At 43.3% G+C, this 12,363-nt stretch overlaps 2 protein-coding genes across 5 annotated transcripts in view; both read right to left on the minus strand.

Annotated features, from left to right (window-relative positions):
* Positions 1-49: 49 nt before the first annotated feature.
* On the minus strand, positions 50-5,726 carry LOC109903935 (kelch repeat and BTB domain-containing protein 11-like). Of its 2 annotated transcripts, XM_020500954.2 has the most exons (3): positions 5,073-5,726; positions 4,676-4,770; positions 50-4,281 (listed from the first exon to the last, which is right to left on the minus strand). In XM_020500954.2, the coding sequence occupies exon 3, from the start codon at positions 4,165-4,167 to the stop codon at positions 2,014-2,016; it is 2,154 nt and encodes a 717-aa protein (XP_020356543.1). In that variant the 5' UTR covers positions 4,168-4,281; positions 4,676-4,770; positions 5,073-5,726; the 3' UTR covers positions 50-2,013. The 2 variants fall into 2 exon arrangements, with proteins under 2 accessions (XP_020356543.1, XP_020356542.1); XM_020500953.2 differs by lacking the exon at positions 4,676-4,770.
* Positions 5,727-7,865: 2,139 nt separating this feature from the next.
* Positions 7,866-12,363, minus strand: part of LOC109903933 (rho guanine nucleotide exchange factor 10) — a 91,849-nt gene continuing 87,351 nt past the window's right edge. For 2 of the 3 annotated variants that reach the window (XM_020500952.2, XM_020500950.2), the window contains 2 exons: positions 11,691-12,232; positions 7,866-11,557 (listed from right to left, as the gene is read on the minus strand). In XM_020500952.2, coding sequence (XP_020356541.1) covers positions 11,718-12,232 — 515 coding nt within the window. In that variant the 3' untranslated portion in view covers positions 7,866-11,557; positions 11,691-11,717. The remainder of the gene's footprint in view (positions 11,558-11,690; positions 12,233-12,363) is intronic. The other variant, XM_020500951.2, reaches the window with a different exon arrangement.

Consider the following 12,363-nt stretch of genomic DNA (forward strand, 5'->3'; position numbering starts at 1 on the left):
ATTAACAGCAAGAAAGCCTTCAACCAACACTGTACTTTCAAGCCACTCATCATTGCAATATTATGTCCAAAGCCAACAGGCCATAAGAGCTTCACTACACACTGACGCCAGCCAGTAAAATACCAAACTAATAAATCCAACCACATCCACTCTGTCACAACAGTTACAACTGCCTCTCGGAGATACTGTTCAAATGTGATAGTTGCATTTTGCTCACCAAATAAATTCCACTGAATAAAATCCCACAGATGAACAAAACTTCCATTTGATGTGTTATTGCAAAAACTAAACAAATAGGTCTAATTTCTAAGAAAGAGCAATGAGATGGAGGGCTATTTGACCACCCTCCAGTATTGTATTACAGTGAAATAAGGATTTGTCAGATGAACATTGAGCTAAAGTTGATGAAGAGTGTGCTTCCTACTACTAAACACTGTGGGTGAGATGATTATGCATTATAAATGGATGAATAAAACTCACAGGCCACATGGCTAGCATAAATTATACTGAAATAGTCCAGTACTTGAGGCAGTATCCGAAAAATGCACACTATGTATGCTAGTCACAGTCTTTCTGGCTGGCTCATCAAATACTTGTGGGAGATGACAACATAATAGCGTTTTCATTATCGGCAGGACAAGGACAAATTCTCCTGTCCTGCATAGGAGAAATGACTCCTCACTTCTCTGAAGAATGTTAAAATAATATTGTAGCAGCAAGTGTGGTGCCCTTGTATCACGGCAACATTGATACATTTCTGCTAATACTATTGCTTAGTGTTGTAGAGGTCACATACATCTTTTGGATTTAGGATATTAATCACCCAAATATATTTACTATAGATTTATTTACTGAAATGTCTGAAAGGGTTTGATGTGTTATTATCAGACTATTTGAGACAATACCAGACTTCTTTTGTCTTTGGCAAACGTGATAGTCAAGGACCAGGCCCCTAACAGTGAACAGTGTGCAGTAAGAATTGTCCCTCATATCTATACGGACTCAATCCTGTATTCTGTAAACATCTTTGCACACCTAAGTCCCGTTTCAATCAAACCCAGTAACCTAACACGATCCCAAAGATCAGTCAAAAACACCACTCTTCTGGTGCTGCAACAATTCCCCTTTGGATTCATGTACACCACAAAACAGTGTTTGTAGTGTATTGAAACTCAACTGTATGTAGAGTGTCGTCTTTGACGGAACATGCAAGGCTGGTTATTGGTTCTGAATGAACAGGTGAGTACTGGTTTTGATACCTAATTCACTAATAAGTGCATTGTGCTCTTCAACATTATTCCTCGATTATCTATAATGGTAGAATAGCATTATTGTAGAATATATACAGTATGTGGCTAATTTCCTCCTTCTGTTCAATGGCCTTGTGAAGTCATGTCAAAGGCCGTTCTGATATCAGGCCTTGGTGCTGTGAATGTTATTTCCCTTCCCCACCGTTTCTTCATAGAGCCATGTTCCAGAGCATACATCACCACAGTAGCAGGCCTTGTACTGTACCAGATGAAGCTGCTTGTGTTTGCTTGTTTCATTTAGTTAGGACTTGCCAGCTATGTCAGTCAGAACATACTTTAGCTGCCCCTGCACTCAGACAATTCCACCTCTGATGTGAGATTAGTGTCTAAAAGCGACCAGCCAGCCAACAGAATTAAAAACAATATCTATTCTAACTATCTGCTAAAACATAAATGCACAATACAAACTGAACGCAGGGAAATACACACAAAAAACAACATCTGCACGTGTCATTATCTCATTATTTACAGTCAGATGCATTTCTGGTTGCACTCATTCAACATGTAAAAGTCATCCGTGTTCAGGCTTGTCCTGTAGATACTGTCACTGACCATGCAAAGACAACACATTCCATTACGAGCAGGTAAACTGGACAGGGGGGGGGAGGGAATAAAGCTGACATTGAAAAATGTTCATTATATTTTAAAAGGTCCACTATATTCTATTGACGGGCTTCTGTAATGTAGCATCGTTGGTACACAGTCATATCACATGAGTCTTGTCAGGCAGACTGAGGATGAAAGGGAACAGTATGCCCTTAGCTTCCAGTGGTGGCCTCAGAGGTTCTTCTACAAAGTAAGAGCCGTCCTCCTCCACTACGAACTGCAGAATCTGAGTCTTGTTCACACAATAGATGCAATTCCCAATGACGGCACACCGGAACGGCAAAGGGGTGCCCTGTCGCTGTGATACACAGTCGTGCCACATTTTCACTATAGTGTTGTACTTGAACACATTGACCCCCTGGTCGCGGTTCACGTCAAACCTGTAGATGAAGCTTTTCAGGGCCACCATGTCGGTTGATTTCTTCCTGCTGTTGTTGTAGGGGCACTCCTGCCACTCGTCCCTCTTGGGGTCGTATTTTAGGAGACGGTAGAACAGAGACCCGCCAGAGACGTAGAGCTCTCCGTTACATGTGGTGGCTTCATGGGCCACTGCGAAGGCCCCTTTGGGTAAGGGAGCCACTGTGGTCCATCTGTCAGTCCGAGGATCATACTTTTCCACTGTGAACAAACACTCCCCTCCTATGGCGTACAGGTTACCCTCCATAGACACTAGCTTCAGCTGCGACCGCGCCTGGTTGAGCGGCCGAACCTCGCTCCAGCGGTTAGTGATGGGGTTGTAACAGAACACCTTGTCTGAGACCTTGCCCTTATCTCCATATCCCTTTATCCCACCGGCCACAAACAGGTAGTTATACATGGTGCAGATCCCACAGCCCTTAGTGTTAATGTCCTCCGGCATCAGAGTCAGAGGTCTCCAGTCATTGGCTGCCTCGTTGAAGTTGTAAATCATGTGGTTCTCCTCGAAGGATGCCGCGGACAGAGGACTCTGCGGTCGACTGTTACAGCGACTCTGAGGTCGGCTCCCGACGCGGTCGAACACATCGTTGATCTCAGCGACCATCAGGGACCTTTTCCCCTCCATTCTCTTCTTCAGGACCAGATCCCTCTCCGACCCAGTCAGATGTCCATACACCGTTTGGTCCCGCAGGATCTGGAGGAAATTGTCACTCATGAAGCGATAGGCCGTCTCCTTCAGTTCGTTGAGTCGTTGCTTCTTGGCGATAGTTAGAATCTCGTAGCAGTTCTCTGCTGTGACCTGCTCTGAGATGGTATCCATAGCAGCCTGGAGGGCACATGGGATCTGTAAGATCTTAGCTCCTGTGATCACCTCTACCACATTGTCCTTGTGCACATTCATCCGAGAGGTGTAGATATAGTCTATCAGGATGGTCAGGGTCTTGTACTTCAGCCCTTTCACTTTCAGGATGTCTCTCGACTGACGAGCCTTGAAATAGTCACTCTTCTCTGCCAGAACAGACTTATGAACACTGATTTTCTGGCCACCGACTTCAATCACTAAATCCGGTTCCTCTTTAGGCGTTGTGTTACTGATCCCACCATGGCCACTACTGCCCTTGTGTCCTTGGCTCGACTCAAGCTCCGACTGTCCATACAATGTGTCATATTCTGTGGCAGAGCTGTGGCTGAACAAGCGCTCCAGCTCTTGTATGGTTGGCTGGTTGTCCGCGGTGATACAATGCGTGTCAGGCGCGGAGGTCCCCTGCTCCGGGGAGGCGGTGACGTTTGTGATGTGACACTGACTCCCCACTATGCTCTCTCTGTAGAGGGACAGAGACCCTTCCGCTTCCTCTCTGGCCTCTCCCTTGAAGTATAGCGAGGGACCCACACTGCAGGGCACTTTGGCCCTCGCCCCATTCATATCCTCACGGATACCGTTTCTGCCATGAGTACAGTTCTGGTCTCTACCAGCATCAAGCTTGGGTATATGAGATGTATTTGCTAGATGAGAAAGATCAGTAATGTGAAGCTGATCTTTATTTGAGATGTATGATCCACCACCCTGTGGCTGGTCAAAGTGATGATTCCCAATCACCGTACCACCATCCAACAAGTACTCCTTTGTAACTGGCGTGCTCTGTCGACAGAATCCCTGGTCGTCCAGTATGAATCCCAGGTCTGGAGCATTGGTGTTCCCCTCCTGCTTCCGTGGGAGGGGACAGACATCCTCATCCGAGGGGGAGGAGAGGAGGTCCGAGCAGACGGGATGGTGGAAGATGACGTCTGCCTCCACTGTGTGCACTCCTCCTCCCGGTCTCTGTCTGTCATTCATCCTGTCTGATCAGAGCTAGTGGTAGTCCAGATCCTCAGTGATCATAGCGGGGAAAATCCAACAGAATCTTCTAGAATCACTCCTCCAGATCTTGGCAGGTCTCGTCCCTTGAACCTATTTGACACGTTAGGGGAGAAGAGAAATATATCAAAAGTCATTGAAAATCCATCCTGCTTCTATGGCATGTTTCAAATAACTAAAACCTAAATTGTTGCCAGTGCTACTTAAACTCTGAGGGGCGCCCTTACTCCACAAGCAACACATGGAGCCAACTTTGGCATATCTTCAGAGTTTTATAGAGTAACTGATGTTCTCAAAATTGACTAAACTCTATTGAAAACACATTATTAAATTCTACAGATATTATTATGCGGGTCTAATTGCACATTTGGCACGTGTTGTGCAGAAAAAGATGAATTCAAGTGCTATTATTAAGATATTAGACATATAGTGAATGGAATAACAAGTGAATTATTGTTGCTATACACTGCTAACACACATGACCTACCTATTGGATGATCATTCTAATCTGTGTTAATCGCGACCCCGTGGGAGACGGACACACAGGGCGCATGCTCATTGGCCACTGCTGACTGCTAAATCCTGAATATGATGGGAGAGGAAAGCCGTTCACGCGCACATTTCGCTGTCAAATTGTGTAATAGAAACCCAATTCTAGTACAATCATTTATAGAAATTGATTCATATATATTCATTCATCATAACGTGAAGAAATATAAATTGGCATATTTGCGCGCAATATAATTGTAAGACAAGCAAATAATTCAAGGCTAAATTTACTATTAAGGTATCATCAAAGATGGAAATGCATCTCGACTCATATTTTAAAAAACGTTGACCTAAATAGCATGATGAGTGTTATTATAGTATAGCCTACTACTTACGTCTTTGTGTCTGTGGTGAAGTAGCAGCGCAGTTCAACAGACCGTTTTCAGTCACATACACAATGCCCAGTTATGTAAGGTAGCCCCAATACTGAAAATTGGAGAACCTCAAAAATGCAAGACAGCTCTTTTCCCTCATATATAGAGGTAATTTCGTAAATGTGAAGAAGTCCTTCATTACATGTCCTTTAGCTATATAGGCTATCACTTGAACAAATCATCTCCGAGTAAATGGATCTTTGTTATACCATTAAAAAAATCATAAGAGAAAACCCACTAACTACATCGGTGTCTTGGTTAAAACAAAACAGTCATTCCAGGATATGGGCTTTCAGATTATCTATCTACGACCAATATGTTGCCAAGTAAATTCCTCCTGCAGCTCTCCAGTGCGTCCGAGCTGAGGCGTGAGCATCAAATGTCGTATTTCACCCCCACAGTTTAAAATCAGCCCAGCATAGATCAGTGTTCTCCCTCTCCGCTGCCCCGAATGAGTTTAGATTTTTTACAGTTGGCTACAATCCGACAGTTATTGATATAGACCACACACCCTCTAGACCGATATACCCTCAGCGCATGCACCACGCACGCGTTGGAGGCAAACCACCGGGGAAATGCGACATTCCTTCACACGCTTTTGTGTCCGAAATGTCATGGGGGAAGCTCCGCGATCTGCGCCCATGCGTGCATTATAAGACCCTGTCATTGTAAGACCCTTATAGGAAAGGCCCTACTTTAAAAAAAAAAGCCAAATGACAACAAATATGTTGTTCACTAGACAACGTACACATTTGTGTTTCCCTAGTGGGGTATTGTAATTATAAAGACATGTGTCCACATTACAATGTACTACAGCTATCGCCTTTTGCTTGCTACGCTACAACATCCGATCATATGAGTCAGAAAGGAAGAACATTGCTTCAACCTACCCTTTAAACCATGGGTTACAGTGCATTTGGAAAGTATTCAGACACCTCGACTTTTTCCACATTTTGTTACGTTAGACTTATTCTAAAATTGATTACATCTTTTTTTTCCCAATCTACACACACTACCTCATAATGACAAAGCGAAAACAGGTTTTTAGAAATATTTTCAAATGCATAAAACAATTAAAACAGAAAGACTTTATTTACACAAGTTTTCAGAACCTTTGCTATGAAACTCAAAATTGAGCTAAGGTGCATCCTGTTTCCATTGATCATCCTTGAGATGTTTATACAACTTGGAGTCCACCTGGGGTAAATTATTTTGATTAGAAATCATTTGACACACACACACACACACATCTATACAAGGTCCCACAATTGACAGTGTATGTCAGAGCAAAAACCAAGCCGTGAAGTCGATGGAATTGTCCATTGAGCTCCGAGACAGGATTGTGTCAGGCATAGATCTAGGGAAGGGCACCAAAACATTTCTGCAGCACTGAAGGTCCCCAAGAACACAGTGGCCTCCATCATTCTTAAATGGAAGAAGTTCGTAACCACCCAAGTCTCAGCCTAGAGCTGGCCGCCTGGCCAAACAGAGAAATCGGGGGAGAATGGCCTGGGTCAAGAAGGTGACCAAGAACCTGATAACTCTGACAGAGTTCCTCTGTGGAGATGGGAGAAAGTGCCAGAAGGACAACCATCTCTGCAGCACTCCACCAATCAGGCCTTTATGGTAGAGTGGCCAGACAGAAGCCACTCAGTAAAAAGGCACGACAGCCCACTTGGAGTTTGCCTAAAGGCACCTAAAGACTCTCAGACCATGAGAAACAAGATTCTCTGGTCTGATGAAACCAAGATTGAACGCTTTGGCCTGAATGACAAGCATCACGTCTGGAGGAACCTGGCACCATCCCTACAGTGAAGCATGGTGGTGGCAGGATCATGCTGTGGGGATGTTTTTCAGCAGCAGGGACTGGGAGACTAGTCAGGATTGAGGCAAAGATGAATGGAGAAAAGTACAGAGAGATCCTTCATGAAAACGTGCTCCAGCGCGCTCAGGACCTGACTGGGGCGAAGGTTCACTTTCCAACAAGACAATCACCCAAAGCACATAGTCAAAACAACGCAGGAGTGGCTTCGGGACAAGTCTGAATGATCTTGAGTGGCCCAGCCAGAGACCGGACTTGAACGCAATCGAATATCTCAGAGAGACCTGAAAATAACTGTGCAGCGATGCTCCCCATTCAACCTGGCAAAGCTTGAGAAGATCTGCAGAGAATAATGGGAGAAACGGTATGATGGCTGCATGGTCCCATGGTGTTTATACTTGCGTACTATTGTTTGTACAGATGAACGTGGTACCTTCAGGCGTTTGGAAATTGCTCCCAAGGATGAACCAGACTTGTGGAGGTCTACAATTTATTGTCTGAGGTTTTTGCTGATTTCTTTAGATTTTCCCATGATGTCAAGCAAAAAGAGGCACTGAGTTTGAAGGTCGGCCTTGAAATACATCCACAGGTACACCTCCAATTGACTCAAATGATGTCAATTAACCTATCGGAAAATTTTAAAGCCATGACATCATTTTCAGAAATATTCCAAGCTGTTTAAAGGCACAGTCAACATAGTGTATGTAAACTTCTGACCCACTGGAATTGTGATACAGTGAATTATACATTTAATAATCTCTGTAAACAATTGTTGGAAAAATGATGTGTGTCATGCACAAAGTAGATGTCCTAACCGACTTGCCAAAACTATAGTTTGTTAACAAGACATTTGTGGAGTGGTTGAAAAACAAGTTAAGTGTATGTAGGCTTGCCAGAACAGGGGTTGAATACTTATTGACTCAAGACATTTCCACTTTTCATTTTTTATTAAGTTGTAAAGATTTCTAAAAACATAATTCCTCTGACATTGAGGGTATTGTGTGTGGGCCAGTGACATCTCAATTTAACCTATAAATGCAGGCTGTAACACAACGAAATGTGGAAAACGTAAAAGGGGTGTGAATACTTTCTGGAGGCACTGTAAATAAGCCTCCCTCTCCTTCAGTCCAGTCTCACAAATTATTACAACAATGTTTATATATATACACACACACACACATATACACATGAATACAACCCAAATGGAAACGCAAAAAAACTACGCGCAAACGAGTGCTTCCCTTAAATTTGTGAGAATAAAAAAAGGTTAAGAACCAGCAAAACAACCACCATCTTCACAGAGTTAAAATAGCATAACATGTCAGTGTGTCTCATATCAGTATCCCAGTTATAGACGGAGACAGTTTTATCCAGCACCCTTATCTTCCCATTCTCTGGAGGTTGCATAGCGTAACCACTGGCCTTTTACATATAAAAATAGCTGAGCCACTCTGGGCCAACACAAGGGCACCAGAGTACAATCAGCACCACGGATTACACTGCAGCATTCCTGCCTGGGACAGATGAACACAGAGAAAAGGCAAGCCATAGCCACAACAAATCTTCCATGTTCAGAATATAATGCACGATTGTCCCGCAGTATTATCTTGAGGAGCAGACATGCCACACAACACACATCCACACGCTGTGAGGAGAGAAATCACACTCAGCCATGCTGTCACAGACTATTGACAGTTCTCCATGGAAACCATGCAGGATCCGAGAAAACAAACCGTGTGCTTGTGAGTCAAGGCCATCTCCCAGTGTGATGAATGACAAAAGTCAGACAGGGCACGAGCCTGGGATTGCTCTGTGGTGATGGGGCCCTGTTTAGTGCGCAATTATGTGAAATAGCATGATTTTATCCTGTATGATATCAAGAAATGAGAATTACACCAAAAATTAAAGCAATGGTCTGAGGATGGTCATGGACCATCTGACAGAAAAAGAAAAAAGGGGACAGTTTGATGAAAAAACGTAAAATAAAAAGGTTCAAATCCAGGCACGCCACAATTGTCCAAGACAATTGATACAGTATTTGTTTGATACAGTATCCTAGATACAGTATTTGTTATTGAGGTGTTGCTGGTCGGTATACCTTCACTGGTTAATAAATACTGTCTGTAGCCTACTTAAATCACTGTGGTTGAACTTGACCCTAAAAGACAGAATAGTCATCAGGACATTAGCTAAATGAGACATCCTGTGGGATATGTTTGGGTTCATGATACAGCACATTAGATGACAGAAAATGTTTACTGGAGTAATATGGCATAAGGGTAATCATTTGGATAAGGCAGGGACACTGAACTTCAAGTTCTAGAATATATTTGCGTTAACACAGATAATACAGTAATACATTTCAACATGATTGTGTAACACTATGTGGGAGGCATGAAACAAATGAGATCCTGACCAGCTGAGAGAATATGTTGAAATCCTTCAGGAACTGCGTCACCCGCAGTTCTTACTACACTCCGGGCAAAAGATAGTCCTTACATGAATTGATAGCAGCACATTATCCAGAAGGTTAGGTTAACAAAGCTTTAGTCTCTTTTTTTCATTTCTAAATGTAATCCATTACAGTTCCTAGTTACCTGTTCAAAACTGCAATCTGTAACGTAACATTTGGATTAGCCAAACTCAGTAACATAACCTGATTACTTTGTTGCTTTTGGATTACTTTCCCCTTAAAGGAAAACTCCACCCAAAAACCGCATCATATGGGGATGATTTCTGTATTTTGAAAGTTACATATTTTGAAAACTTGATTGCTGACAAGCAAAACATTTTGGGATTATGTCAACAATGGAATAATGAAACAAGTACCAATAGACTGCTTTTGGGTGGAATTTTCCTTTAAGAGGCATTATAAGAAGACAAAAGGATCCATCAAACACATTTGGTGTCTCATCATAGTTGTCTCTGACTTGTGGTCAGACTCGCTCAGGTGGAACAAGCTTAAACATGCGCCTTTTTTTAATGCTGAATTGCATGTCATTGAGAAAACAGAAAGGTGTCAATGTATTCTTCCACAAATGTCCTTTTAATTTAAAAGTAATCTACTTATTCAAAAGAAGATGTAATCTGAGGCTTTTTTTGTAATCAGATTACATGTAATCAGTTACTCCCCATCCTTGTATACCATTTCCTTGCAGTCTTTCTCCTTCACTTCTCAAAATACAAACCATACAAGCTTTTTGTTTGGAGTTGCTTTGATTGTATGGTATAGTTAGTACCTGTGTTCTTCTGAAGGTCTAAACTAGTGCATTCGCAACATGTAGTTATGCAAACAATACAGAAAGACCCTTGATGTTCAGTGTGGAGAGGTGAACTTAGAGATTGGCATTGAACCAAACACCCAAGGCTATACATACTGGCAGCATATGTGAACTAGTGCACCTCCCAGTATTTCCTTTTTGTTGATATAAGGTGAGCAAACTGAGCATGCATACATTAAAACTAGATTAATACAAACCTAGACACAGTATGTAAAGAAAATATCCATAAAACTGTTGAATAAAACATTGTTTATAGATGTGTTAATATATGCAACAGAAGTACATACAAAATGTGACAAAAGTATAAAGCTTTTTATCATTTACATTTTTTTTTTTTTAAATACCCTTTAGTGACAACACATTTATTTGGGCAAGTAACAACCCCTACTTCTTTTCATCTGGTAACAGTTAGAGACTCTCCCTCCATTTAGGATCTACAGGAAATCTGGCCAGCCAGGAAGTCCCATCATACCTTTCAGAAACACTCACCCTCCATAGCCCCCTGATGGCAACTACAAGGAAACGTTCAGCTTTAGTGTTCCAGTGAAATAAGGACACCATTGCAAAGGACCTCTCCCTGACCCAATAACAAACAAAGTAAGCATATCTAGACCCAATTCATAGAACATAGACTGGCGCAATGAGATGATCATAATATCAGGGCCTTGGCCCCACAGAATATGCCTTTACCTAACAGTGGAAGTGTCAGGGTAGACATTGTTCAAAGCCACAGAGATGAATTCAACTAGTCTCTCAACTTCGGTCCACATAGGAAACTGGGAATTTCTGATGTCTACGTGTCCATTTTCATACTGCACCCACATCTGCCCAGATTTGTTATTGTGCCATTGACAATGATGATCTGGCCCAACGTCTCAGTAACATAGAATATATTAGCCATGTTATAACAACTGAAGACAAGTAACATTTCATCGGTCCTCTATGAAAATGACATCGTAAGAATGACATTAAGGCCATTTCAGTGGTTTTTCTCCATATCCATGTTCCCTTCACTGGATTCATCTTCCACCATGATGTTAACGGTTCAGGTATTGGATGCTGTAAGCAAAGTCAGGTGCCATGAAAAAGTGGTTATAGTGTATTGATCCCTTGGCATTGACCCAATGGGAATGTCTCACGTGTACATAAGGCTATAGGTTTTTGGGTGGGAGACCCCATAAGAAACTCTTCAAACTGTTTATGGAATGCCCTCTGAAGTATTTTTCATTCTAAGACACATGGTTGAGTTGACTGAGCCCAAAGTCCAGACAACTATGGCAATGGACATCCTTTGGAGTTGTCACTGACTTCAAATAGGAACTGCAGCACCCTCAGTCTTCACCCTGAAGAGAAAGAGACAATAAGAGCATGAGGAGGAGTATGGGGAGACTTGAATGGATGATTACTATTGACTTATGGAGTGGTTATTAAACCATTAACACTAGTGACTACTGCAGTGACTATGGTCCCACTCACCTTGCTGCACTGTGGTAGTTTAGTCTCTTACATGTTGAGAAGAGGGATCTGCCACACCATAATGGTGGACACAGTCTCCTCCTGGCGGGACTGTTTGCTCTTCCTGTTGACCCTGCGGTGACCCAGCCCCCCCGACACCACAAGCAGAGAGCTGACGTCCACCTTCTTGACCCTCCTGCCCCTCTGGTGATTGGCTGGGTCATTGACCAGATCATAGATGGCCCCGTCCTCAGGCCCGTGCTCCAGAGAGCCCTGTGACAGAGCCAGGGAGCCACAGGAGGAGGACAGGGAGTCATGGAGGGCCATGGAGGAGCAGCCTGCCTCCCCCAGCCACACTCCCCGGCCCTGAGTAGCAGCAGGACTGGGTGTGGAGCCTGGGGGTGGAGGTGGGGAGGCCTCCCCGTCCTGGGTGTCCCCTGGCTGGCTGGGTGGGCTGCTGCCTGGGCTGTCTGAGTTGCCCGAGGGCCGGTTGCACACTGCGGCTGCCATGGTGAGGAACTTCACTGGGCCGTGGTGTGCATGGAAAGATACCATGCCCCGTCCTACGACATCCAAATATCCAGACACACATTACTCCATACACACATACAAATGCACTAATCAACAGCTAACGTTACTGGATAATACTGGTAATAACTACATATGTTTGAAATTGCCTGCTTTTGGCAGAAGC

Source organism: Oncorhynchus kisutch, linkage group LG14 (assembly GCF_002021735.2).
Source record: "Oncorhynchus kisutch isolate 150728-3 linkage group LG14, Okis_V2, whole genome shotgun sequence".
Classification (NCBI taxonomy): Eukaryota; Metazoa; Chordata; class Actinopteri; order Salmoniformes; family Salmonidae; genus Oncorhynchus; species Oncorhynchus kisutch.

Excerpts from the sequence above, each read along its gene's own strand:
- LOC109903935 (XM_020500953.2), bottom strand. The coding sequence starts at position 4,167 with ATGAATGACAGACAGAGACCGGGAGGAGGAGTGCACACAGTGGAGGCA.